Source organism: Tursiops truncatus, chromosome 18 (genome assembly GCF_011762595.2).
Source record: "Tursiops truncatus isolate mTurTru1 chromosome 18, mTurTru1.mat.Y, whole genome shotgun sequence".
Lineage (NCBI taxonomy): Eukaryota > Metazoa > Chordata > Mammalia > Artiodactyla > Delphinidae > Tursiops > Tursiops truncatus.
The window spans coordinates 15,545,795-15,573,152 of NC_047051.1; the positions used below are offsets into that span (position 1 = coordinate 15,545,795).

The window sequence follows — 27,358 nt, forward strand, 5'->3', positions numbered from 1 at the left end:
TACTTCACTCTGTATGACAGACTCTAAGTCCATCCACCTCACTACAAATAACTCAATTTCGTTTCTTTTTATGGCTGAGTAATATTCCATTGTATATATGTGCCACATCTTCTTTATCCATTCATCTATCGATGGACACTTAGGTGTCCTGGCTATTGTAAATAGAGCTGCAGTGAACATTGTGGTACATGACTCTTTTTGAATTATGGTTTTCTCAGGGTATATGCCCAGTAGTGGGATTGCTGGGTCGTATGGTAGTTCTATTTGTAGTTTTTTAAGGAACCTCCATACTGTTCTCCATAGTGGCTGTATCAATTTACATTCCCACCAACAGTGCAAGAGGGTTCCCTTTTCTCCACAAGGTGTGCACTGTTACTGAGAGGTCAGCTTCCTTGTATATAAGTGGCTTATAATACCAGCTGCATAATTAGAACAATGTGAGAAACTTGAAAAAAATGCTGATGCCTAGGCACAGGCCAGACTAATTGAATTAAAATCTCGGGTATCCTAGACATTAGTGTATTTTGTTTTTGCTTTTACATTGAATTTGTATTCATTTGGGGGCATTAAAAAAAATTTTTTTTCTTTCCAGTTTTACGGAGATATAATTGGCATATAGCAGTGTATGCATTGAAGGTGTACAGTGTGGTGATTTGACTTAGGTGCACCATGAAATGATTATCATAATAAGTTTAGTGAGCAGCCATCATCTCATATGGATACAAAACAAAAGAAAAAGAAAAACTACTTCTTCTTTGAGATGAGAACTCTTAGGGTGTACTCTCCTAACAGCTTTCACATGGAACCTACAGCAGTGTTCATCATGTTCACTGTGTTGTACGTTACATCCCTAGCATTTATTTATCTTACAACTGGAAGTTTGTACCTTTTGACCCACCTTCATCCAATTCCTCTTTCCCCCACCCCCCGCCTCTGGTAACTACAAATCTGATCTCTTTTTCTATGAGTTTGTTTGTTTTTGAAGTATAATTGACTACAACACTGTGTTAGTTCCTGGGACGTTAGTGGTTTTAAAATAGGTGATTGTAATGTGTAGCCCAAGTGGAGAACCACTGTTGTGTACAAATAAAATTATTTTTTAAATTTCAGTATCTTAATTAGGATTATATTCTTTTTTTCCCTAATTTTGTCCTTTTCATAAACATTCATATACATGTTCTTATTTTTTCTAGCAAGAATAAGTAGTAAGGAGTACAGTGCCCTGAATATTTATATTTGGCACTGTCTGCTCTAAAAAGGCAAAAATAGGGCTTCCCTGGTGGCGCAGTGGTTGAGAGTCCACTTGCCGACACAGGGGACGCGGGTTCGTTCCCCGGTCTGGGAAGATCCCACATGCCGCAGAGTGGCTGGGCCCGTGAGCCATGGCCGCTGAGCCTGCGCGTCCGGAGCCTGTGCTCCGCAACGGGAGAGGCCACAGCAGTGAGAGGCCCGCGTACTGCAAAAAATAATAATAATAAAAAGGCAAAAGTAGTTCTCAAACCTTTAGGAAACGCTGAAATTCAATATAATGGTTAGAAAGCCTGAGGCATTTGGGAATAAGATTATTACCCCTAATTGCAGATGGAGACACTTTGAGAAGTCAAGAAGTGTGCCCCAATTCAGACATCTGGTAGATATATGGCAAACATGTCCCACTTCGTGTAAATTTTAACTATAGTCTGCTTCTCTAGAACTGTGTATATTTGTGTGTTTATAATCAAAGCAACCTTTTAACTTTTTCAAAAAAATAATATTGCAAGTCGTTTTAAGGGAGTATCAAATAAACAACATTTTCAGTTCAGACATATAGATAAAAATTTAGGTCTGTTGTCCACCACATTAGCTTGCATCACCCCTTTAGCTTCATATTTTCAAGTGTACATACATGATCTTCGGTTTGTGTTGTTTTTAGCAAACGGTAATTAATAGTAAATGAGTAATTGTTTTAAAAATGGCTCAAGTTGAAAAGAATTCTTTGCTTAGCCAGATTTTCATCTGGCTTCTGAATCTTCTCCTAGACCCATGTGTGCATTCCCTTGCAAAGTCCAGTTTTATCAAGAACCCTCCACCCTCAATGTCCGATTGCCCTTGATATCTGATCAGGTTCCTCATCCTCCACAATTCCCCAGCTGACCTCTGACCCCTCTGGTCTGCCTTCAGCAAGAATCCTGTTAGATTGGTTTAGCCAGAGTCCCCCCCTTTTTGTGTGTGTGTGTGTGTGGAGTGCTATTCTTTTTTTTTTTTTTTTACGTCTTTGTTGGAGTGTAGTTGCTTTGCAATGGTGTGTTAGTTTCTGCCAGAGTCCCCCTTTTGCCTGGATGTTTCCTGTTAGTAATTTTCCATCCGGTGATATCTACCCTGTTCATTAGATATAAATTCCCACTTGCCCATGCTGTGTTTGCCTTTAAGCCCAATCTCTCTAACCCTCTGCAAAATTCTATCGCAGTGGAGCCTATATCTGTTACAATGGTCCTGAATAAAATCTGCCTTATCATTTTTAACAAATGTCATGGATAATTTTTCCGTGACAATATATTAACATAGCTTCACTGTTGTTTGATTATCAAACCTCTTAATGTAAATTTAAATTCTGGTTGTTATAGGGGAAGTTTCATAATCCTATTGATTATATCAATAAACTACATCTGGTATAAGTAAAAAAAAAAAGCCTGAGGCAAAGCAGATTCAGTCTTATTTTTCATTACCTGAAATTTTCCTTTGTTATATGTTTTTTTCCTTTATTACATGTTGACTTTTCCTTTTTCATATCTTCACTTGTATGTATTAATAGGGCAATGTACCTCCAAGGCAGAATGCCATCATGTTCTTATATTAAGTATTACTGAGGCTGGCACCTAATGTTAACTGCAGTGTGTTTATTTTTTTATTTTTTATAAATTTATTTATTTATTTATTTTTGGCTGCATTGGGTCCTCATTGCTGCGCACGGGCTTTCTCTAGTTGCGGCGAGCAGGGGCTACTCTTGATTGCGGTGCGTGGGCTTCTCATTGCCGTGGCTTCTCCCGTTGCAGAGCACGGGCTGTAGGCACGCAGGCTTCTGTAGTTGTGGCTTGTGGGCTCTAGAGCACAGGCTCAGTAGTTGTGGCGCACCGGCCTAGTTGCTCCGCGGCATGTGGGATCTTCCAGGACCAGGGCTCGAACCCGTGTCCCCTGCATTGGCAGGTGGATTCTTAACCACTGCGCCACCAGGGAAGCCCCCGCAGTATGTTTATTATACAATGAAAACTTTAAATGTTATTCTGGTATGACATTTTATATCCCACTCTGTTACTTGTCAAACGGTGATAACTACTTCGATGACATGGAAGGTAGAAAGGATTTTGCAGCAGGAGTTTAAAATAGGAAAAGTCTAAAGTGCATTTTGTCAGGGAGCAGGCCTGGGGATTTTTAAATTTTTTTTTATTTTTTAAATTTTATTTATTTTTGGCTGTGTTGGGTCTTCGTTTCTGTGCGTGGGCTTTCTCTCGTTGCGATGAGCGGGGGCTACTCTTCATCACGGTGCACGGGCCTCTCACTGTCGCGGCCTCTCTTGTTGTGGAGCACAAGCTCCAGACACGCAGGCTCAGTAGTTGTGGCTCACGGGCCCCGCCGCTCCGCGGCATGTGGGATCTTCCCAGACGAGGGCTCGAACCTGTGTCCCCTGCATTGGCAGGCAGACTCTCAACCACTGCGCCACCAGGGAAGCCCAGGCCTGGGGATTTTTGAGGAGGAGAGAAGCAAAGAAACATTACATTTATTATAAGCCTTAATATCATCTGACTTTTTAAAAAGCCATATGTATGTATTACTTTGATTTTTAAAATATATTAAAAATGTGTATCTGTGAAAACGTTGATTTGAGTAATAAAGTACCCAAAACAGGCACTGATGGTAAGACTTCCTCCAGATGGGAACATCTTTTACTATTTATATTTACCTTTCTCCTGAACAACCATAAGATTTTTAGAATAGTACCGGTTGGGAGGTGGGGTGGGAGTTTGGGACTAGCAGATGCAAACTGTTTGGATAAACTACAAGGTCCTACTGTATAGCACAGGGAACTATATTCAATATCCTGTGATTAAACCATAATGGAAAAGAATATGAAAAAGAATGTATATAGATGTATAACTGAATCATTTTGCTATACAGCAGAAATTAACACAGTGTAAATCAACTGTACTTCAGTAAAATAATTTTTTTGAAATACAAAGAAAAAAAGTGTGATTAGTAAAAATAAAGATTAGAGAACAGCGCCTTAAAAACACCTCTAGGGAGAAGAATTTCTAAAATTAAAATAATTCATATAAATTCAGTTCAGCTGGTATTTACTTATTTCTGTTCTCTTTCCTTGTATCTGCTTTTACAGTTCAGTTTTGCTTTTCAGTTTCAGGCAAATAGTTGGAAAAGTCTTATCCTCAAAATTTGTCAGGGGTCCATGAGCCCACTGCCATCCCATTATTCCTATGAGCTTCAGCATCTGATCAAGCAGATGTTCAAAAAGAATCCCTCATATCGCCCTTCAGCTACAACTCTTCTCTCCAGAGGCCCTTTAGCTCGGCTCATCCAGAAGTGCTTACCCCCAGAGGTATGGTACATGTGAGATTGACTGTGAACAGTTTTCCCAGTGTTTGTTATCTTCTAAACACAATTACATGTTATACATGCCTGTAAAAATTCAGATAATGCAGACGTATATAAAAAAAGTAAAAAGTTGAAACGTCCTTTCCCTCCTCTTCTTTCGACGATGCTATTCCCCAAATATAATCATGGATATTGTTTGCATTATCCTTCCAGATCTTTTTGGACGTATATAAATGTCTGTTTGTTTAAATTACGTGGATCTTTTATTTATTTATTTATTGTTTATTATTTATTTATTTTTCTGGCTGTGCCTTGCGGCATGTGGGATCTTAGTTCCCTGACCAGGGATCGAACCCTTGCCCCCTGCAGTGGAAGCACGGAGTCTTAACCACTGGACCACCAGGGAAATCCCTACATGGATCTTTTAAATGGCATTTCTACTTTTCAACTTTATTGCTGTGGGGAAGAACCTTGATAATTAAATGATGTTATGGCAGTATCTAAAGAAAAGCATCTTTCACATCTTTAAATTCTCTGCTTTAAACTTTCAGATCATCACAGAATATGGTGAACAGGTATTAGAAGAAACCAAAAAATCTATGCCTAGTACACCAAGAAAAAAGGGTAAGAATTTTGAAAAGCTTATTTTTTGTGTTCTTTTAAAATACAGTATAACAAAAAGGAAAAATACAATTTTCAAGTTATTAGAGATGATTTCCAGATACTCCTCAAATCAAAATTTGCTTCTTATTCCTTCAGGCATAATTCTATACTGAATCTTTTTTTTTTTTTTTTTTTTGTGGTACACGGGCCTCTCACTGTTGTGGCCCCTCCCATTGCAGAGCACAGGCTCCGGACGTGCAGGCCCAGCGGCCATGGCCCACGGGCCCAGCCGCTCCACAGCATGTGGGATCCTCCCGGACCGGGGCACGAACCCGCGTCCCCTGCATCGGCAGGCGGACTCTCAACAACTGCACCACCAGGGAAGCCCTATACTGAATCTTATACATTTAGTTTTCCAGGGATCAAAAAGAACATAGTTTGGAGATTTTAGAGATGTAAAGATTGTTCTCTGTTTCATTTTTAGAACCATATTTACTCTAGTTTGTTATGGATCAGGTAGAAGGATTCTGTGGTCTTACCTAGGAATCTAACCATGAAAATATAATATAGGAAGTTGTATCCCTAAGGACCATCTTATAAACAAAATTTTTTAAATGGAGTCTTTTTAAAAGTTGGAACTGTCCACATAATAGGTGCACATAATTTCCAAACATCTGTAGTCAACCCTGAGCAAATTTCAAATGGAATTTATTGTCTCTTTGGAAGTTGTCATCTCAATTTTTTCAAAGCTCTTTTTGTTGCTTTTCATTTGTCATCAATGACACATCTTTCATCTGAAGAAATCCAACAATGACCAGGATAAGAGAGAATTAAGATGTGTAGGTCATCCACTGTAGGGAGATGTTGTAAAACCTCCGTTATTTAGTGCCTGTTCTCTTAGTGTTATATACTACAAAAGAAACATTTCTATTTTTTTAAATTTCTTTTTTATTGAAGTATAGTTGATTTACAATGTCATGTTAGTTTCAAAAGAAACATTTCTAAACTATACTGTTTTCTTGAAGTTAAATTTTAAATGTTACTTTTGTAAGAATGTAAACCCTTTTAGTGGTATAAACCCTTCAGTCTTACAATTCAGCATTTTTTTCCGTTACTTAAGAGGTAGTGAGTTACCTTTGCTTCAGCAGTTTTAGTGTTGATTTTATTTTATGTACTGTTTCGTAGCTTCTGTTCACATCCCAGGGTAGTGGGAAATTCGTTTTAAAATGCTGAGCAGCAACAACAAAAGCAGTCTAAGAACAGTTTCAAGACAGTGTAGTTTCAAGATAGGAAAGTGTAGTTTTACAATTTCTAAAAAAAAGAGGAGTAAGCCAGTGCGGAGGAGCCACCAGATGGGGAGCACGTGTCTGGTGGTATCTCCATGTAGTCTGTAGCCAGTGAGACCAGAACAATGAAAGCTGTGTGAGGGCAGGGACCGTGTCTCATTTGCTCACTGTTGTATCCTCAGTGCCGTCATCATAGATGCTCAGTAGCAATTGTTTAAAATGCTGAATGAATGAGGAACACGGACCCCAGGCTCTGGCAGCAGAAAATGAGGCAGGAGCCATCCTGCCTCCGTGACTGCTGCTGGGCCCTCATCAGGGAATAAGTAGCTGATTTCTTGAGAGGGATACCTATTCCACCTACTGTAATAGCTGTCAGGAAAAGCAGACTGGGTAGCAAGCTTATGTTAAAGGTGATAATGACCTTCCGAGTATACAGAGCGTCTTACCTCCTGGTGCCTAAATGGGTTGGCATAAGTGAATAGAGATGTCTTAACTTGCAGATGTTAACATTAGAATAAAACAGCAGAAATAATCTCTTTAACAGCTGAGGTGTATTATTAGGCAATTAAAGCTTGATATCACTGTATGAGCTAGTGCTTTGGTTCTTTGACTTTAAAAACTTCATTTGTCTTTGTCACTCAAGCTTTGTGCAAATCATATTAGAAGCCTTTATGTGTTTTCTCTCTACCTTCTCTTTTCTCTTTGAGCAGACCCCAGCAGAATCAGGATAGCTTTGGAAAATGAAGCAAGCACAGTGGTAAGTGCTTTCAAGTTAAATGTCTAAAATTGTCTACCGGGTACCTGGCATCTTTAGGTGCTGGGAGATATTTGGAAGACTGTTGTCTGGTCCCTGGGTTCAGGAGTTTTTCATCTTTGGGCCTGTGAAGTAACTGGCGGCTGTTCTTTGTACTGCCAGCCGAGCCACTTTAGATCAGCATTTTGTAAGGTCGGATCTTAACAAACGGCACCGCGAAATAGAGGAAAGCTTCAAGTGAGCTTTATTAGGGAGCGCTCCCGGGCGAGGTTCACTGGTCCGAGAGAAAGGGGCCAGAGAAGTCGCACCTGGGCGAGGGTTGGGCAAGATTTTATAGGGGAAGAAGGGAAAGGGGTGTGGTGAATCTGGGAGGGCGCAGGGTATTCCTTATTTGGTGGTCTTTTCGGGTATCCTGGGGGACCCTTAGTCCCGCCCCTCGAAAGGCGGGAAGGCTGGGCTGGGTTCAAAGTCCCCAGGTCAGTTCCTGGAACTGGGTGGTCCTGAATGTCTCCAGGGCAGGTTCTGGAACTGGGTGGTCGGGAGAATTTCGGTCTGATGCAACCTGTGAATCTGATTGTGTTCCCCTGCCTCGGGCCAGTTGGCCTTACACATTTATTTGTTTTTTCATTTCTAATTATGGATGACAAGATGTGAGCGAACTTAGCCCTGCTTATAGGCATAAAAGTCTTGTTTTAGCCTGGCTCTTGGTTGGATTTGTGTGTGTGGTACTATATATATATATATATATATATATATATATATATATATATATAAAACATACAATTTATCACTTCAGCAATTTTTAAGCTGAATTGTAAGAATTTAATGGCATTAATTACATTCACAATGTAATTTTTCATCACCCCAAACAGAAACCCTTAAACAATAACTACCCATTCCTCCCCACCCTCCCTTCCACCTCAGCCCCTGGTAACCTCTATTCTGCTTTCTGTCTCTATGAATTTGCCTATTCTAGATATTTCAAGTAAGTGGAATCACACAATATTTGTCCCTTTGTGTCTGGCTTCTTCTGCTTAGCTTAATATTTTCAAGGTTCATCCATGGTATAGCCTGTATCAGAATTTCCTTCCTTTTTATGGCTAAATAATATGTAGATCACTATTTTGATCTTGACATTTTTCTGTTCAAAAACTTTTAGTGCCTCCCCATTAAGCCCACGAATTGAGTGGACATTTTTCAGCCTGGAATTCAAGGTCCTGTTTGTCTCATTTGGCTCCAGGCAGCTGTGCCCTTTCACATGATAGCGACAGTTAAGTCATAAATAGTAACAGCAAATCCACTTCCCAGTTTTGCCACGCCCAACCCAGTAACTGGTGTCCTATTGATAATTTTTTTCTTTCTTCATCATTTTAATCAACCTTTTAACTCCCAAAGGAAAAGATGTAGTAACAACAAATGATTCTGTTTATGGAATGTACTAGTAATTAAACTTGTAAATTTTTTGAATGAACCTTAGGTTGTAAATAAATAACACCATGCCCCATTATGTTACTACAAATGGAATATATTCTGCCCCTGTACTTTTTTCTTTGCATAGTAATATCTGTTTATTTCCAGCTTTATTGAGGCCTAATTTATATGTAGTAGGATTTACTCATTTTTAGCATGCAGTTTGATGAATTTTGGTAATTTTATACAGTCATATATCCAGCACCACAGTCAAGACATAGAAATCCCATCCCCCCCAGTTGAAAATGCATTTAATGCACCTAACCTACCAAACATCCTAGCTTAGCCCAGACCACCTTACATGTGCTCAGAACATTTCCATTAGCCTCCAGTTGGGCAAAATCATCTAACACAGAGCTTATTTTATAATAAAGTGTTGAATATCTCATATAGTGTATTCAATACTGAATTCAAAGTGAAAATCAGTGGTTGCCTGCGTACAGAATAGTTGTAAGTGTATTGGCTGTTTACTCTTGTGATCACGTGGCTAAGTGGGAGCTTTGGCTCTCTGCCACTGCATAGCATCACCAGAGGGTATCATACGGCATATCACTAGCCTGGGAAAAAGAGCAACATTCAAAATTTGAAATACAGTTTCTGCTGAATGTGTATCACTTTCACACCATCATTAAGTCGAAAAATCATAAGTCGAACCATCGTAATTCAAGGACCGTCTGTATGGTAACTTTATAAAATATTTCATTTTGATATTTCCAGCATGAAAAGCCCAGAAATTTTTCATTGCTCATTTCCTCTATAAAGACCTCTCAAATATCTCTGTCATTTTTATATATCCTTTTCACATTTGCAGTGACTGATATTAATGGCTATTAAGGTATATGACTATTAATATACATATATTTATACATATGTCTGTTCATATATATGGTTTTTAATATACACATATATATGATTATATGACTTAATTTACATGGATGGGGTTCTGTGGTTATTGATGTTTAATCCATCTATATTTAAAGTTAAAATAGCTGTCTTTGCCTACTTGTTTACCTTTTTTTGCAGCAATTCAAGCATTACTTAATCTTTATTTTTAATTTCTTTTAAAGCAAAGGGAAGAACCAGGTGGAAAGTGTAGCCACACTGACTCAGAAAGCATTAATAAAAATTCAGTTGAAAGTGCACTGAGGAGAGTAAACAGAGAAGAGATAGGTAAGTTATTCAAATTCTAATCATTGTATAAGTGGAGAACTGGGGAATATACAAGGAATACCAGTTTCCACCTTACTAGGTCGTAGGCTTCATAAGCAAGTAGATAGGCAGATTTGTGTTTGCTTATCCAGTAGTGTTATAGGAATAATTTATTTACCTATAAAAAAAGAGAAAATCATGTTTATTAATAAGAGGCTTCAGAAAAAATAGTATTTGTTGTGCTCTCCACCATAAAAATCCTGGCACACAGTGTCTACCTAAGTCCTCTTGGGCCTTTAATTCTTGTACATTGTGTAATGTGTGAGTATATACATAAAATTTTTTTAAAAAATAAATTTATTTATTTATTTTTGGCTGCGTTGGGTCTTGGTTGCTGCACGCGGGCTTTCTCTAGTTGTGGCAAGCGGGGGCCACTCTTCATTGTGGTGCGCGGGCTTCTCATTGTTGTGGCCTCTCCTGTTGCAGAGCACGGGCTCTAGGCACGCGGGCTCAGTAGTTGTGGCTCGTGTGCTCTAGAGCACAGGCTCAGTAGCTGTGGCTCACGGGCCTAGCCGCTCCGTGGCATGTTGGATCTTCCTGGACCAGGGCTCAAACCCGTGTCCCCTGCACTGGCAGGCGGATTCCTAACCATGGAGCCACCAGGGAAGCCCCTATACATAGCATTTTTTAAAATTCACTTTAATGATTAGCTTTACCTTTTCATCTGGATTTCTTTTTCATTCCCTTTACTACTTAGACTTGAAAGAGTGTTGTTAGATCTGAGTTTGAAAGAGAAAGGAAATACTTTTCTTTTAGAGAGATACTTGTGTGCATATAGATGAATAAATTAAAGAATAAGCTCAGCAGTTCTTTACACTTTAAAAGCCAGTTCACCAGGTCCTCTCAGGCGACAGTGGGAGAAAAATGTATCCAGTACAGCTCTTACAGCTTTGGAAAATGCATCCTTACTCACCTCCAGTTTAACGGCAGAGGACGATAGAGGTTAGTAGATTGAATTCTATTATGTTATTATGGAACGTTGTCTAATAGGTGTTTAATGAGCCAGAGTTTTTTCTTTTCTTTTTTAATGTCACTCTGTGAAGGATATTTGGTTATCACACATCAGAGCGCTGCTCATACAGGCAAGTGAAATAGATCTGGGTAGAGAGTTAAATATAATTAGCTTTGCTTGAAATATGATCTGAAGATATATGCTGAAAATCTTTTTTATTTGGGACTAATTTTTTATCTTTTCCCAACTAGGTGGTTCTGTAATAAAGTACAGTGAAAATAATACCCGTAAGCAGTGGCTCAAAGAGACTCCTGAGACCTTGTTGACCATTCTTCAGCATGCTGACCTCAGCTTGGCATTTCAAACATACACAATATATAGACCAGGTGATTCATGTCTGTTACATAACTGTGGAAACCCTTTGATTGTTTTGAAAAAATTGTGGTAAAATATACATAACATAAAACTTATCATTTTAACCATTTTTAAGTGTACAGTTCAGGAGCATTAAGCACATTCACATTGTGCAGTCATCACCACATTCCATCTTCCAAAATGGAAACTCTATCCATTAGATAATAACTCCCTGTTCCCTCCTCCCAGAAACCCTTTGATCTTAAAGTTATGAAATATTTAATAGCATTGTAGTTTTAGGTTTTCTTGAATCTTTTCTAGCCAGTCTGAAGCCATAATTAAAATTTCCCATAGAGCTTCATTCCTTCTGTTTGCCCATTTGTTTGCTTATTTTTTAATAATCATGTGATCACTTTGAAGTGTGGCCCATTTTTACCGTGCAAATACACCCCTGCTTTAGGGACTCTGTAGCTCAGACTTCATCCTAGTAAACGCTGAGGAACTTCAAGGTTTCTTTGGCTCTGTACTTGGATTCTGTTATATTGAGTAGAACACACACACAAAAAAGAACAATTAGGATTTGACTTTTTTTTATCGTTTCTACAGACATTTTCACTAAAATTATACAACATAAATTTTTAAGATACTATCCTTAGGAATCTGGGCCAAAGGACTGAAATAAGGGTATGTGTGTGTGAGTGCACGTGTGTTTAATTTTGATAATTCAATTACTAAAGCCGTCTTGCTTGGTTTAAGATCTAAGATAAATTATGCCAAGGAGAGATAAATTATGCCATGGTGTGGCAAGCCTTGACTGTATGTATTGTAGCAGATTTAGTGTATTTGTTGATTTGATCGGTATTTATTGAGTGCCTAACATGTACTAGGTTAAGATTTAAAAAAAAGAATAAAACATAATTCCTTCCTTGAAAGAGTTGGTTATTTGGGAAACCAACACACAAGCAGAGCATAGTAGAGCTATGTACCACGTGTCTGATAGATCTGTGTGCAGTTATGTGTCCTTAGGAGAGGTGGGTGCATTGGGAGGCAGGTGTTAAGGAAGGTTAATGATTATGACTTTTGTTTTAGCAATTATAGATCCTGGATTTTGTTTCTGGTCCATTGATGAAGATGTTGTCATTTCAGGAAAGTCACTATTTTAAAAATATATCATAAAAGTATATATATATATCATAGCTCTATTGTGAAAGGACTTTTATAAAGATTGAACCCACATTTTCATGTTAGGTTATCGTTTTGTAAGCAAAAATCTGAAAGTAGTTACTATCTGGAAAAAAATTTAAAAGCATGCATTTGGTCTTAATTCCCTAATTTTATTCCCCTCCATTGGGAAAACTTAGGGGCAGGGGAGAGCTCAAAGGAGAAAAAATGAACTGTTACCTAGCTGTCCAAAGACAACTTTTAATGCTTTAAATATGGGTTCATATATTTGAGGGTTTTAATTATAATTTTCTGAGTTTTGAAGAAAGTGCTGTTTAAAAATTTAATACCCATACTGGTGCTTACTGGGCCTGTTTTATGCTAGAATCATGCTGAGTAATGCAGGGAGACACTACAGAAAAACACAGAGCATGGCATTGCCCTCAATTAGCCCACAAGCCTTTGGAGGAATTTAATGCAACATGAACGAAATAAGTAAAAACTGCTTAACTTGGCATAATTTCTGTTAATATTCCTCTGAAGGTGCAGAAGGGTTCTTGAAAGGCCCCCTGTATGAGGAAACAGAAGCATCCGATGATGTTGATGGAAGTCATGATTCTGTCATTTTGGATCCAGAGAGACTTGAACCTGGACTGGATGAGGAGGATACGTAAGTGATATACCCGGATAGCGTGTGCGTGCATGTCATTTAAATTGTACTTTAGGGCTTCCCTGGTGGCGCAGTGGTTGAGAGTCTGCCTGCCGATGCAGGGGACACAGGTTCGTGCCCCGATCTGGGAAGATCCCATGTGCCGCGGAGCGGCTGGGTCCGTGAGCCATGGCCACTGAACCTGCGTGTCCGGAGCCTGTGCCCCGCAACGGGAGAGGCCACAACAGTGAGAGGCCTGCGTACCGCAAAAAAAAAAAAAAAAAAATTGTACTTCAATCATTTCTGGTTTAGCAGGAGCTGGTTATGTTACTTTACATCATTAATGAATACTTATATCTTGATCTTTTGTCTAGCATTGGTAAGGTGTTACGGTATTATCACAGAATTCCTGACTGAGCCATGTGTTTATAATCATTTAGCTTGGACTTATTTTTTAATATGCCAGATTTTTATATTGAAAAAGTTGTAGAAACATTGAAAGGAGTGATCCTTTGGAAGGCTAACGATTTTTTTTCCTCTGTTCAGTTGCCTTATGGAGCTTAGTTTTCAAAAATGTCGGTATTGTTACGGTGGTGTACTGATTTGAACCCATCGACAAATATTAACTGTACTCCTTAAATGGAGGCTTAATATCCAGATTGTTTTTTCACAGGGACTTTGAGGAAGATGACAACTCTGACTGGGTATCAGAACTGAGACAGCGAGCTGGCTGGCAAGGAGTGTCTGATGGATAACACCCAAGGAAATGTTCCTTAGTCACACTGAGGAGACGTTTAACATGAGGAATTGATATTTGGATAATACTTAACTCACAGGATGTGTATTTTCCTTTAGAAACAGAGTGAAGAGAGGGAAACTGAATATTTAAAATTATTCCTGGTTAGTATAAGGTATAAAAAATCTAGAACTCTTATGAGTTTTTGAATTCAGAGGAGAAGGCACAGCAGAATGGGTATGAGGTTTGGGCTTTGCGGTCAGAATGGAAATTGAATGCTACCACCTATTGCTTGTGTGACTGTGAGAAATTAACCCCTTTGAGCCCGAATTTCCTCAACTACAAAATGAGGAAAACAATGCTTACCTCACAGGGATGCTGACCTTAGACCATCACAGCAGCCCTTAATGTTATTATTTCCATTGTTATGATTTATGCTTATTTCTATGTAGCTCTTTTTATATCTCCTAAAGGTTTGAGGACCTAAATATATTTAATTATAACATAATAATGTGTGTGATTTTTCAGTAAGGCCTATTTCTGGGTAGTGATCAATCATCTTCAGTGATCACCAACTACCAGCTGTCCTTAAATACAGCCCCACACAGGATGCACAAAAGAGCCCAGGTCGGAGGATCAGCCATGGGAGGAGTGGGGTGGGCTACAGAACTGGTCAGAAGTTGGTGGTCCTGTATATGAGAAAGGAATGGGGCCAAAGGTGAGAAGTCCATACAGCAAGTAGCAGAAACCAGTGTTGTGGAACTAATGGCGGGCAGGACCCCAACACGTCTGGGTTACCATGACACACATGTGCCGAGGCCTGTCATTTCATGCTGTGATACTTTAGTGAAGGGAGACTATTTTACTAAAGCAACTGGCTCTTCGCAGGGCATCCCACAGGGGCAAGTGTGGGAACAGCATAAGCCTGTCCTGGGATAGGGAACGATGCTCAAATAAACAAAAGGGGGAAATAGTTGAGACTACAGTAGGATCATTAATAAAGTTCTGCTGAAATGTGGACTATGTATGTCTTTTAAAGAGTTAAACATTTTTAAAAAATCTTAACATACAAAAACTGTCATAGCTTTCACTACCCCCGCTCCCATCCCCCATTATTTATACTCAAAACATTTGGTCATCCTTAGTCTCCTCTGGTCTCTGAGTCTCTCCATCTTCCCTTATTTTTCAGAACCCTGACATTTTTGAGGCGTACTGGTTAGATGTTTGGTAAGATGTCCCTCAATTGGGGATTGTCTGATGTTTTTCTCATGATGGGACTGAGCGTGAGTGTTTGAACACCACAGACGTGAAGTGCTCTTCCCAGTACATCCTGTCAGGGGTGTGCCATCTCCTCACGACATTACTGCTGTTGTTAACCTTGATCTCTTGGCTAAGGCAGTGTCTGCCGGGGTCTCTGCTGTAAGTTCCTAATTTTACGTTTCCATGTTCTAGTCACTCTGAGACACTAAATCCAGCCTATTCTCAAGTGGAGAGGATATTGCCAGGTACTCGGCTTCCATAAATACTGTATTTGATGCCTCTTAGACATCTCAAATCTTAGCACTGCCCCAGGGTGGAAACATTTCCAAACCAACCAACACAGGGAACTTGAAACTATGTATAGTTACTGAGAGATTGAATGAATCTTGATGGGATGACAAATCCTTTTTTGAAAGTCAGATGGTTTGCAGGGTTTTGCTTATAACAGAATTTCAAGAGATTCTAACGGATGATTAGAAACCAATTTTAGTGATAGATTACTATATAATTCTTGACATACAACTAGGCAAGAATTGAGGGTCACTTTTAACAAGACTTCCAATTCCATTTTCTTACTTACACAAATAAGGTTTTTCAGCACTTACAGCTTTAAAGAAAAAGAGATTAAAAAAAGAGGTTTGATGAAATAAAATTATTTTTAAGACAGGACAAGAATCTTTTTTAAACAAAATTTTCTCTCTGTCGGTTTCTACCACTACTACCCCTTTTTAGTGTGCATTGTGCATGTGCATTATACATTAGCTAGATCCCCTTAGAAGACACAGAAATGCCTGCTCACCAAAAAACACAAAACAACAATCCCCCCTCCGCAAACAGCGTCAGCAAGGTAACTCCTCAGGGGATAACGTTTCTTTCTTAATCCTGTAAGGGGTCACGATGACCCACTACTCACCTAGCTGGACTGTGTAAACTGTCAGTATGTTACTTTGACGTACAATATAACCTTTTGTCTTGAAAACGTATGTAATTGTGCTTTGGGAGGAACAATCCTCAGAGCTTTCTGAAAGACTGTCCCCTGGGTTATAATCCTCAGGTTGGCTCAAATAAAATTCTCCATTTCTGTCTTAGATTGACTATTGATTAATTTTTCATGGACAGACTCAATGTTGAACTTTGTCTATTCCAGCAAAAAGCGTTATCTGTGGATACTAATTGAGCTAATTGGGGAGAAGAGGAAAGCCCATTCACGTCTTTAAGAGAGAAATTTCCAATACTATGTTACTTTTTATATTTAATAAATATTAGTTCGTGATTTGGATCAGTTGTGTACTACTAGTAATTTTAATGAATTTTTAAAAGCCTATTAGAAAATAGAAATTAATTTCCATTGATATGATAGGGTGATGGGTAAGATTTTGAATCATGAAAAACAGTACGTATGGAGATATGAGTTCAAGGAGAGAAAGGAATGATGTAAACTTTCTAATTCTTAAAGGAGAGCTTTCTTTTTAAAAAACTAGATATGGTGGGTTTCAAATTGCCGTGGTATTTAGATTCCATTGGTTATGTTTTACTTGTGTCAATATTTATAATTGCTGGAAATTACATCCTTTCAACTGCTGAAACATGTAATGAAACGTTTCTGACGGCACCTTGATGTGCAGTGGGAATGAGGAATGCGTAGGGGGCGATGGGGAGATGGTGAGAGAGCATGTTTGCAGACCACTGGGCAGTAGCTCGTTTTATAAGAGGACCCCATGGGAGGCCGCCAGCTGTGGTCAAAAGAGCAGGGCTCCGTTCCAGTCTCCATCTCTTGACAGTATTTGAGACCTTGCACGAGAAACTCTCAGTCCAGCTCAACTGTAAAACTGGGCCACTACTACCTGACTCGGTTGTCGCAAGGCATAAAGAGAATATATGCAAAGCCTCTGGTACACCGTAAGCAAGAACGGGGAGCGGGAGCGGAATGCTTGTCGAGTGTAAGCAGAGGAGTCCCGACCTAAGGTGACGGAGGTGACGCGGCCAGGTCTCCAAACGCCGCGGCCGGCCCCCACCCCTCTTCCGGGTGGACTGTGTGGACCCGTCCTCTCGCCACTCTGGCCCCGCGCCCCGCCCGCCTTCGCTAGCGCGGCTCCGCCCCGGCCGCCAGCGGGCGCAGAAGCGTCTGGAACCTGGACCCACCCGGGATACTACTCTGGCCCCGCGGAGCAGGCGGAGCAGGTATGCTATGGGTGGTCCCCTCAGTCCGAACCCGGAGCTGCCTCCAGGGCCTCCGGGAGCCCCGGGGAAAGGGTGGAGCCCCCGCCCGGGAAGACGCGAGCCGCAGAATTGCGGTCTCCGGTCCCGGGCCGCGTCGGTCTCCATGGCAACGCGCGGCGCACGCAGCTCCTGGCCCCCGCGGGAGTTCTGCCACCTTCCCGCCGGCCGCCTCCCGGAGAGTGTTTCTAAGGGAGAAGGATTTTTTCTCCGGAACTTAGGGGCTTCCACCCACCGGTGCCTCTTGGGCGGGAGCGTCGCGGTCCCTCAGTTCCTGCGCAAGTGCCCTCGAGTTCCGATTCCGCCAGCGCCTCCCTCAAAACCCGGCCCTCCAGTGTCCCCAAGCCTTCCCTGGCTGCGGAGCTGGCTTCCAGCCCTATCCCACCTAATCGTCACCCCTTCCTGCACTGACACAAATTACTCAAAAACGTAACCTGCCTGCTCACTCAGGTTTTAAAAAGCAGCAAGATTCCCTAACTGTACTATTGAATATAACGGGGAAATGCAGTGGAGCAGTTTACCCAAAGACCCAGAGGCTGGCGGCTGGCCGAGGGCCGCCCGGCCGCGTAGCTTCCAGAGAGGTGGCAAGTGGTCGGAGGCAAGTGCTGGGCCGCCAGAACCTGCCCAAGACAGTTCAGAAACAACCCCACTGGGAATTACTGGCCCGTTTTTTGCCCACGGGCTATTGAGGGTGTAGTTGTGTTACAAGCACCGTGTTTCCAAAGAAATGGTAGAGAGGAAGGGACCACACCGCTTACTACCCCCGGAGAATTCACCTTCCCCTCTCGAGAAGCCAGGACCCTGGGCTGAGAGTGACGAACCCAAATCAAAGGAGCCTGGGCACCAAAGGGAATGTTAGACCTTTTAACTGGCGATTCTGACTGGGTAGGTCTTGGATGGGGCCCTTGTATACTCTGGCCTTACACACCCTCCTGCCATACCGAATCTGAACAGACGAATCTAAGTGCCACAGTGACTCTCTTTATTATAAAGTCTATGTTTCAATCTGTAAATTCTTGGTACTGCTACACTGGAAGAAGTAGTGAAGTAGCAGGGAGTCACCTGATAAGGACAGCTGCAAACTTTTAGGTCTCAGCTGCCAGGAGCAGCGTGGCCAGTGGGGGAGTGATTTTCCAAAACGGTGAACAGTTCCTGGTAAAGTTCCGAACAAGGTGCAGGCAAGCCTTGATTTACATGTAGTTGCATTCCTCGAAAATTCAGTGTTAAATAAAACTGTGCAAAATATACTTTGTATTTAGATGTAAAATAGTTTGGTTTTAGCGGCAGATAATTATAAACGGATTTTTCCAAGCACATGAATGTGTACGGAGACTTTTTAAGGTCGTAGGGGCGCTGGAAAATACTGTGCGGGACCGTCTCTAGCATCGCAGAATCTTAGTATCTCAGACCCCAATGGCTTCTGAAAGCCTTCGTGCCTGCCTCTCCATCTCAGCGAACAGAAAAAAACTCCGTAAGTTTCAAAAATTTCCCCTAGGGGGCAGTAACGCCCCACTGAGAAAGGCTGGACTGTAAAACCACACCAGCAGGACAATTCCTGCTGTCTAGAGGTGCCCAGACGGGGATATTATATTTTTCTTTCTCAGAACAATCTTCAAAAACATTGTTATTTCCATTTCAGAAATTAGAAAAGAGAGGTTTTACGAATTAAGTTATTTGCCCGAGATGACAACACTAGGGTGTATCAAAGTTGAGCTGCAGCCCCAGTCTGACCATGGAGCTGACCAAGCTCTGTCTCACTTTGGTTGTTACCTGTGGCCGCAAGGAAAGTTATTTGATTCAGTCTTGGCGAAATTAGAATGAAAGTTTTAGCAAAATGAGTTCTTACATTGTAGTGGTCTGTTTTCTGACTTGTTCATATTTATGAAAAGTGTGCAATAAAATTTCATTGCTCTCATTTCAGGTAACTCCATGCATTGGAGACTATGGATAAATATGATGTGATTAAGGCCATTGGGGAAGGTGCCTTTGGGAAAGCATACCTGGCCAAAGGGAAATCAGATAGCAAGCACTGTGTTATAAAAGAGATCAATTTTGAAAAGGTAAAGTTAAAAAGTTAAAATTCCTGTTCATTTTCAGTGGTATATTCATCTGGCTTTTAATCCAGTTTGTCAAGGAAACACATCTTTTTTTTTACAAGTATGAGTGAGTTGACTTTTGTTTGCTCAAGTCCATTGTCCAAACAGCAACCAAGGATCTTACTTTCATTTTTATTTTTAAATTTTATTTTTATTTTTGGCTGAGCCATGCGGCATACGGGATCTTAGTTCCCCGACCAGGAATGGAACCCATGCCCCCTGCTGGGGAAGCAGAGAGTCTCAACCACTGGACTGCCAGGGTAGTCCCCAGTGATCTTATTTTTAAAGAAGGAAAGAAAGAAAAAAAGGAAAAGAGAAAAAGCTGTTATCGTCCTGGCTCCTATGGTACTCCTTACAGTGATAACATCTTTTTTTTTTTTTTTTTATTCTATGGCATGTCTGTGAGATACCCTCTCCTCCGTTGCTCTAGTTCCTCTGTTTTGCCGTGTGCTTCCTCTGACTGCCTCTCCAAATTCAGGTCCCCTCCACAAGGAGACCTTCCCCAAGCATCCTAGCCAAGGTAGCTCCCTGACTTCAGTCACTCCTTATCACACCACCCTGGTTTATTTTCTTAGTAGCATTTATAATGATCTGGAATTACTCTGCTCACTTATTTCTTGTCTATCTCCTTCCCCATGCAGAACAGTGCCTGGCACATAATAGGCGCTCGAAAATATGTATTGAATGCATTGAAGGAATGGAGGAAAACCCTATGTTATTGTTAGTCTAATGGTTTTGGAGAATAATTAAATATATTTGATTTAAGAGGAATCATTTTTGCTAAATTTCCCTTGGTTTGTGTTTATGTTACCCTCTCTAGTGGCTGTGTTGGCTTCAGATATACGGGGATAACAGTGTCCGTTATGGGCTAGAATACATGTTAAGGCAAGTCTCGTTGGTTACCTTCTGGAGGATTTATAAGTGAGAGGAGCAGAAAAACTTCCATACAAAATGGGTACAAAATGGATGAATCAAGTTGCACTTATGCGAATGTACTTAGTGCCACTGAACTGTACACTTAAAAATGGTTAAAATGGTATCAATTTTATGTTGTATATATTTTACCATAATTTTTAAAAATTGGGGAAAAATAGGGACTTCCCTGGCAGTTCAGTGGTTAGGAATGGGTGCTTTCACTGAAGGAGCCTGGGTTCAATCCCTAGTGGGGGAACTAAGATCCCACAAGCCATGCAACATAGCCAAAAAAAAAAAAAAAAAGAAAAAAAAATTGGGGAAAAATAAAAGGACTTCCCAAACTTACATTAAAACTCAGGTGTAGATGATTAGCTTCAGGGCGAATGCTTTATTTACCAATACAGGTCCCTTTTCATGGATCCACCACCTATGTCTGCTAATGTCCTCTTAGTCTAGTGGCCTGTGAGGGCTTCCTTCCACGACCTTATTCTCCTTACTCTCTTTTGTTTATCTGACTGCTCTTTCTCCGGCCTGTCTGTCTCCTCACCCTACGTATGTCCCCGACCACCTATCCTTTGCCAACTCTCTTTCTGTGTACTGTTACCTGACAGTCACCTCCCCTCAATCTTTACCACTAAACAGATCACTCTTAAAACTCTGTCCAGCCTTGGTATCTTCCAGAGCCCTAGTTGTGCATTTCATTAGCCAGCTAGATATCTTCAAGTAGTATCTGTGTGAGTAATCTACTGCTGTGTAACATATTACCCCAAACTTCGTGGCTTAAATAATAGACACTTATTATCTCACAGTTTCTGGGCATTAAGAATTCAGAGTGAGGGGTGTTGAAGACCATCTTGGAAGCTAGCTTACACAATTGTACCCCAAAGTAGAAATTTCTCACTTTTCTAAGCAGATCCAGGTCACCCACTCTGTGCTGCTCTGTGTTAATGACACCAGTATTTTTATGATATCCAGGCTCAAAACCTTGGGGTCATCGGTGAATTTTTTCTCTCTCCCCATCCAATTACTTGCTAAATGCGGTTGACTCTTTCTCTCCCTTGAATTTGTTTCATTCCTTTTGTCAGTGGCCTGGGTTACTTGGATCACTTTAGTACCTTTCTCATGGCTCCAGCTCTCATGTAACAAAATCTTGGGAATTCTCCCCCCAGGCTCCCAAACCTTCACTGGGACAGAAGTCATAGAGGAAAAGATGGCTAGATGCGTCGTCATCTTTGACTACACTAAAATATAAAACTTCTGAGTGACGGAAAACCATCATGAATAAATGGAAAGAAAACTGACAGAATGCCCCAAATACTTGCAAGTGTTGACTAAAGTGTGCTAGCTTTTTTTTGGCCACGCGGTGCAGCATGTGGGACCTCAGTTCCTCCAGCAGGGATCAAACCCAGGCCCTTGGTAGTGAGAGCACGGAGTCCTAACCACTGGACTGCCAGGGAATCCCTGTGCTAGCCTTTTATAAATCTTAAAAAGAAAAACAATTATAACTGAAGAAGTCATCATATACAAATTTCAAACTCGTTAGAAAACTAAGGAAAGTAAAATAAATCTATTGATTTTATATCACTTTTTGCTGATACAATTGGAAAGGATTGAAAAGAATATAAAAGTGGAGGAAGCGGGCACTCTCTTGCTCTGCTGATAGGAAGGTAAATTACCCTGAGGGAAATTTATCAATACGTATCAAAGCCTTAGAAGGATCCATGCCCTGTTTGTATCATTGACGAGGAGTAAGGTCCGAAATACGTTGTAAAGATGAAAAAAAATCAGGCCACAAAAAGTTATGTATATATATGTATGTACTGTTAATGTCTCACACACACACACGCACACACAACATTAACAGTGGTTATTGCTGATTGGTGGGATTTCACCTCTATCATTTCTTTCTGCGTGGTCAGAATTTTTAATATGAAGCATATATTATGTTTTTAAAATTAAGAATTGTATTATTTGTATAAGCAGAAAAAGCTATCTTCATCTTGAAAAAGAAAAGAAAAAAAAATGTATGCATCCTAGGATCTGGTAGTTCTCCTTCTGGGATTGTATTCCAAGGAAATACCCAGAAATGTGCAGACAGTCAGCAAACAACCTGAATGTCCAACAGTTGGGGATTGGTTAAGTAATTTGTGAAAGACTAAGCTGTTCATCAAAATCATGTTGTAGTCAAAGTATTGACATGAGAAGTATCATAACTTTTGCTAATTAAGAAAATAGTACGTGTAGAATGATGCAATCTTTGTAAAAATATATGCATTATCTCTCTATATAAGTATGTATATTCCCACACATATCTGCCCATACATATAGGAAAGACCTACTTACTACATCATTATCGAGGTGGAGTGTGGGATTATGAGTAATTTTTGCCTTGTACTTTTATATCATTTCACTCTTCAGATTAGTTTTGACACCCCTCTCTGATTTGTTCCCAAGTTCCATTTTCAACCTCCCCTCACATACTCTTCCTTTTTGCCACATGCAAATCCTTTGCACCGCAGCCTCTGTGCTCACCCGAGGGGCTCTTTCTTCCCAAAAGGTCTTTGCCTGCCCATCCAAGCATCAAGATCCCACTTGTTCAGGGCTGAGACTCAGTACACCTTGTAGAAACTTCCAGATCTAAGTAACCTCTCTTTCTCTGTAAACTCCATAGGTTTTTTTTTTTTTTTTTTTTTTTTTTTTTGGTACGCGGACCTCTCACTGTTGTGGCCTATCCCGTTGCGGAGCACAGGCTCCGGACGCACAGGCTCTGGACGCACAGGCTCAGCCGCCATGGCTCACGGGCCCAGCCGCTCCGCGGCACGCGGGATCTTCCCAGACCGGGACACGAACCCGTGTCCCCTGCATTTGCCTTTCGATTTCGTTTATCATAGTCTTTTGAAAAAAACAGTAGTTATAAATTAAAGTAGTTAAGTAGCTAAGTCTATCCTGGTAGCGTATTTCATATGAGTATTACATATGAGTTTTGAAACTCATATGTACCAATTATGCAATTTAAAGTGGGGGGAAAGATACTGAAGCTTAGAAGATTTAAATAATTTACTGAAAGATACATAGCTAGGAGGCAGTAAAGCTGGGATGGAGAATAGTAATTTTTAAAAAAATTTTCAAATTTAAATGAGGATGAAAAATTTGGGAACTCACACATTACCTGTGGGCCAAATGTTGAAGATCATTACAGAGGGAACTGTGGAGAGGACCAGTGACCCATGGAGGCCAGAAGGGTGGGGCAGCCGGGCCAGAAGTCAGTGTAGAAATGACAAAGCGTCAAGAATGAGGAAGAAAAGGTAGAAATGAGGTGTGGCCATTGCCAATGGCTCCAAAACATTTGAACAATATTGTCCATAGATGATAAATAGAATAATAAGGAAATACATCAGGGAGTGAGGGGAGGAGAGAAATAGGTAAGGCAGATTAAGGGGTACAAGCCTCCAGTTGCAAAATAAATGAGTTATGGGTAGGAAATGCACAGTGTGGGGAATATAGTCAATACTTAATATCTTTGTATGGTGACAGATGGTAACTAGACTTATCTTGGTGATCACTTTAAAATGCACATAAATTTTAAATCACTGTGTTGTGTGATGGAAAATGACATAGTGTTGTAGTTTTTGAATTTTACTTCAAAAACAAACTCAGAAAAAAAGATCAGAATTGTGGTTACCATGGGCGGGTAGTATGGGAAGGGAGAACTGGTTGAAGGTGGTCAAAAAGTACAGACTTCCCGTTACAAGATAAATAAATACTAGGGATGTAACATACAACATGATAAATAGAATTAACACTGCTGATGTTATACATGAAGGTTGTTGAGTAAATCCTAAGAGTTCTCATCACAAGGAAAAAATGTTTTTTCTATTTCTTTAATTTTGTATCTATATGAGATGACGGATGTTCACTAAACTTATTGTGATGATCATTTCATGGTGAGTCAAATTATATGCTGTACATGTTAAACGTATACACTGCTGTATGTCAATTATATCTCAATAAAACTGGAAGGAAAAGCAATAATAAAAGCAAATTAGTTTTTTAAAAAGAAAAGAAAATACATCAAATCTAAAATGAAGTCACGAGAGACATTTTATTTGAAAACGAAAAACGTAGTAATCTTAACATAGAACTTTACTGGTCTGATTTATGTGATATATGACATTTTACTTTTTTTAGATTTCATTTGTTTCTTCTCAGCAGTGATTGCTGCTGGAACGTTGCATTTTTTTTTTTTTTTTTTTACAAATTCCTTTGTTGCTGAAAGATAAATATTTAAATAACTTTCCTCCAGATGACTAAATAGTTGACACAGTACACCAATCCAGCAGAGATTTTAATACAGCAGAACTTCACCAGAAATACTTATTTTCTTGTTTCTGATGGTCACTGACAAACCATTGACTAGACATAGGACACTCTAATTCTAGAAATGTCATTTCCTGCCGTTGAGAGATCTGTTGCAGAAGTGCTATTAAAAGCCAGTGAAATCCTGGAGAATTTTCGATGACAGTGAGTAAAAAGCATTCCTTGAAAGCGAATTATCTTTACAGACAACTCTGTCTCTTAATATAATTTAGATGCCCATCCAAGAAAAAGAAGCTTCAGAAAAAGAAGTCATTCTTCTGGCGAAGATGAAACATCCCAACATTGTAACCTTCTTCAGTTCATTTCAAGGTTTGACTTTCTCATTTTCTTAAAGTATTTTAATAAAGTGTGGGCATGTAGACTTCTGTATAACATAGTTCCTGAGAAGTGTGTATAAATTAATTTTTGTAACTGGACTCATTTTCCCATTTACTTAAGTTGTAATTTGAGACATCATCTTTATTCTCTGGTGAGTTTTTGTAGGCAGCTTTCCTAAATTTTCTCAAGTTTGCCCACCTGCCTTTAATTCTCACTCCCTCAGATAGTTAACGATGGGTGTATTAGCTTTGCTGCAGTAAGAAATTTCAGTGACCTACAAGAATACCATCTGTGTCTCACTCACATTACATGTTGGCTACGGTTGGGCGGGGTCTTTACTTTTTTAATTTATTATTATTATTATTTTTGGCCGTGCCTCATGGCTTGTGGGATCCCGGCAGTGAAAGCGCCGGGTCCTAACCACTGCACTGCCAGGGAACACCCAGGAGGAGTCTTTAAGTCTGGGGTCCAGCCTGAAGGAGCAGAGCACATATGGAGCTGTTTTCCTGAGCCAGAGGAAAGAGCAGGACACAGAGCCCACCACACCCTCACTCTCAGATCCCTGCTAGGATGTGGCATGTTTCTTACTTTCCTTATGTGCTCACGTTCGGGGTGCAAAGCAGCCGCAACCAGCTCCGGGAACGGGGTGATGGTGGGGGAGGGTGCACTCTGCCTCTGTGAGTCCTTGCATGTCCCGGGGCAACGGGGAGGGCTGTACAATTCTCCTACAGAGAGGCAGCCAAGCAAATGGCCAGAATAGAGGGGAAAAACTTTAAGGCCTCAATTCCCTTCTCTGTGTGCCTGAATACAACATTTCTGCTGCCTCTATCACTTGACTCCAAAGGTTAAAAAACAAAAAGCCCACTAAAAACACCATAAAAGGAGCGTTGGTCATTCATTCAGTTAAGTATTGATCGAGTGCTTACGCTGATGCATTTTTCTAGGCGCCAGGAATACAGCAGTGAACAAACACAACAGGCACAAATTCCTGTCCTCGTGGCTCTTACATTGTAGTGGGAAGAGACAGACAATAAACACATATACAGCACGTCAGGTGTTTAAAAGGCTGTGACAGGGCTGTCTGTGTCCCCAGTTCACCATGGGGCATCCCCATCCCAGCACCCAGCACTGGGGGTGCTTGAATTCACAGGTCAGAATTAGTTCATGGAGCAGGAATGTTGCCTAGATATCTTCAAGCACCACCAGGGGTGTAAAAATCAGTAAATAAATTTTAAAAGCTATCTTTTGAGCTTTTACACTGTGCAGGGCACTGTGTTTCTTGCAAATTAAAACCACTGCATTCAAAATAGCTCTCTATGTTTCTTGCAAGTTAAAACTGGGTACATTCCTTAAAAGAGCTCTCGGGACACCTCCAAGGTCTTTCTGGGAGCTGAGAGTACATGTGAGCCGGGAATTTAGTTGTACCGAGCAACTTCTAAGGGGCAGCCGCTGAATAAGGTGCCTTGCATTCCTGTTCATTGATTCCTAACAGCGACGCCATTAGACAGTCTTCCTTTTCCTCATTCTGTGGGTTATGATTGTGACTCCCTGTGACTCGTAAGTCCTGCTCATCGTCAGGCCTTCTCTGAGATCCCAATTCAAGTTACAGCCCCCTGTACCGATCTCGCCAGCACTTTTGTACTGTGTGTGTATGTTCATATACGCCATTAGGAACTGTCTAATATTTGTCTCCCTTTAAGACAGTAAACATAACAAATTCTTTTGCTTACCACTTGCTCCTCAGCATGTAGCACACAGTAGGTGCTCATACACGTTTGCTGAATGAGTGCCTAGACTGGGCCATTTAGGAGAGTAGAGTATGTCTTTTTTTTTTAATTGATTAATTAATTTTTTGGGCCACACCCCACTGCATGCAGCAGCAGTCCCCAACCTTTTTGGCACCAGGGACCAGTTTCGTGGAAGACAGTTTTTCCACGGACCGGGGGTGGGGTGGGTGGATGGTTTTGGGATGATTCAAGTGCATTCCATTTATTGTGCACTTTATCTCTATTATTATTACATTGTAATATGTAATGAAATAGTTAAACAACTCACCATAATGCTGACAGGAGGCGGAGCTCAGGCAGTACTGCAAGCGATGGGGAGTGGCTGTAAATACGGATGAAGCTTCGCTCACTCTTCCTCCACTCACCTTCTGCCACGTGACCCGGTTCCTAACAGGCCACGGACTGCTAGTGGTCCATGGCCCCGGGGTTGGGGACCCCTGGCATGCAGAATCTTAGTTCCCCAACCAGGGGTCGAACCCGTGCCCCCTGCAGTGGAAGCACAGAGTCTTAACCACCGGACCGACAGGGAAGTCCCTGGAGTATGTCTTTACACCGTGCAAAATGGATATTTGAGGATGGTTTACGCTGGATACCATTATCAAATTAGAGGTCATTTTTTACAGCAGAAAT

At 40.7% G+C, this 27,358-nt stretch overlaps 2 protein-coding genes across 23 annotated transcripts in view; both read left to right on the forward strand.

Annotated features, from left to right (window-relative positions):
- The window catches only part of NEK3 (NIMA related kinase 3), a 26,711-nt gene extending 10,605 nt beyond the window's left edge, over positions 1-16,106 (forward strand). For 5 of the 10 annotated variants that reach the window (XM_073795127.1, XM_073795128.1, XM_019936666.3 and 2 more), the window contains 9 exons: positions 4,388-4,588; positions 5,136-5,208; positions 7,184-7,230; positions 9,765-9,867; positions 10,732-10,848; positions 10,950-10,988; positions 11,110-11,244; positions 12,917-13,043; positions 13,696-16,106. In XM_073795127.1, the coding sequence (XP_073651228.1) occupies positions 4,388-4,588; positions 5,136-5,208; positions 7,184-7,230; positions 9,765-9,867; positions 10,732-10,848; positions 10,950-10,988; positions 11,110-11,244; positions 12,917-13,043; positions 13,696-13,777 (924 nt within the window). In that variant the 3' untranslated portion in view covers positions 13,778-16,106. Of the gene's footprint in view, positions 1-4,387; positions 4,589-5,135; positions 5,209-7,183; positions 7,231-9,764; positions 9,868-10,731; positions 10,849-10,949; positions 10,989-11,109; positions 11,245-12,301; positions 13,044-13,695 lie in introns of all 10 variants that reach the window. The other 5 variants (XR_012327634.1, XR_012327633.1, XM_073795129.1 and 2 more) reach the window with 5 other exon arrangements.
- Positions 15,123-27,358, forward strand: part of NEK5 (NIMA related kinase 5) — a 56,243-nt gene continuing 44,007 nt past the window's right edge. For 10 of the 13 annotated variants that reach the window (XM_073795117.1, XM_073795115.1, XM_073795122.1 and 7 more), the window contains exons 1-3: positions 16,250-17,199; positions 19,157-19,295; positions 24,836-24,932. In XM_073795117.1, the coding sequence (XP_073651218.1) occupies positions 19,179-19,295; positions 24,836-24,932 (214 nt within the window). In that variant the 5' untranslated portion in view covers positions 16,250-17,199; positions 19,157-19,178. Of the gene's footprint in view, positions 15,264-16,165; positions 17,200-19,156; positions 19,296-24,835; positions 24,933-27,358 lie in introns of those variants that run through there. The other 3 variants (XM_033843806.2, XM_073795113.1, XM_033843812.2) reach the window with 3 other exon arrangements.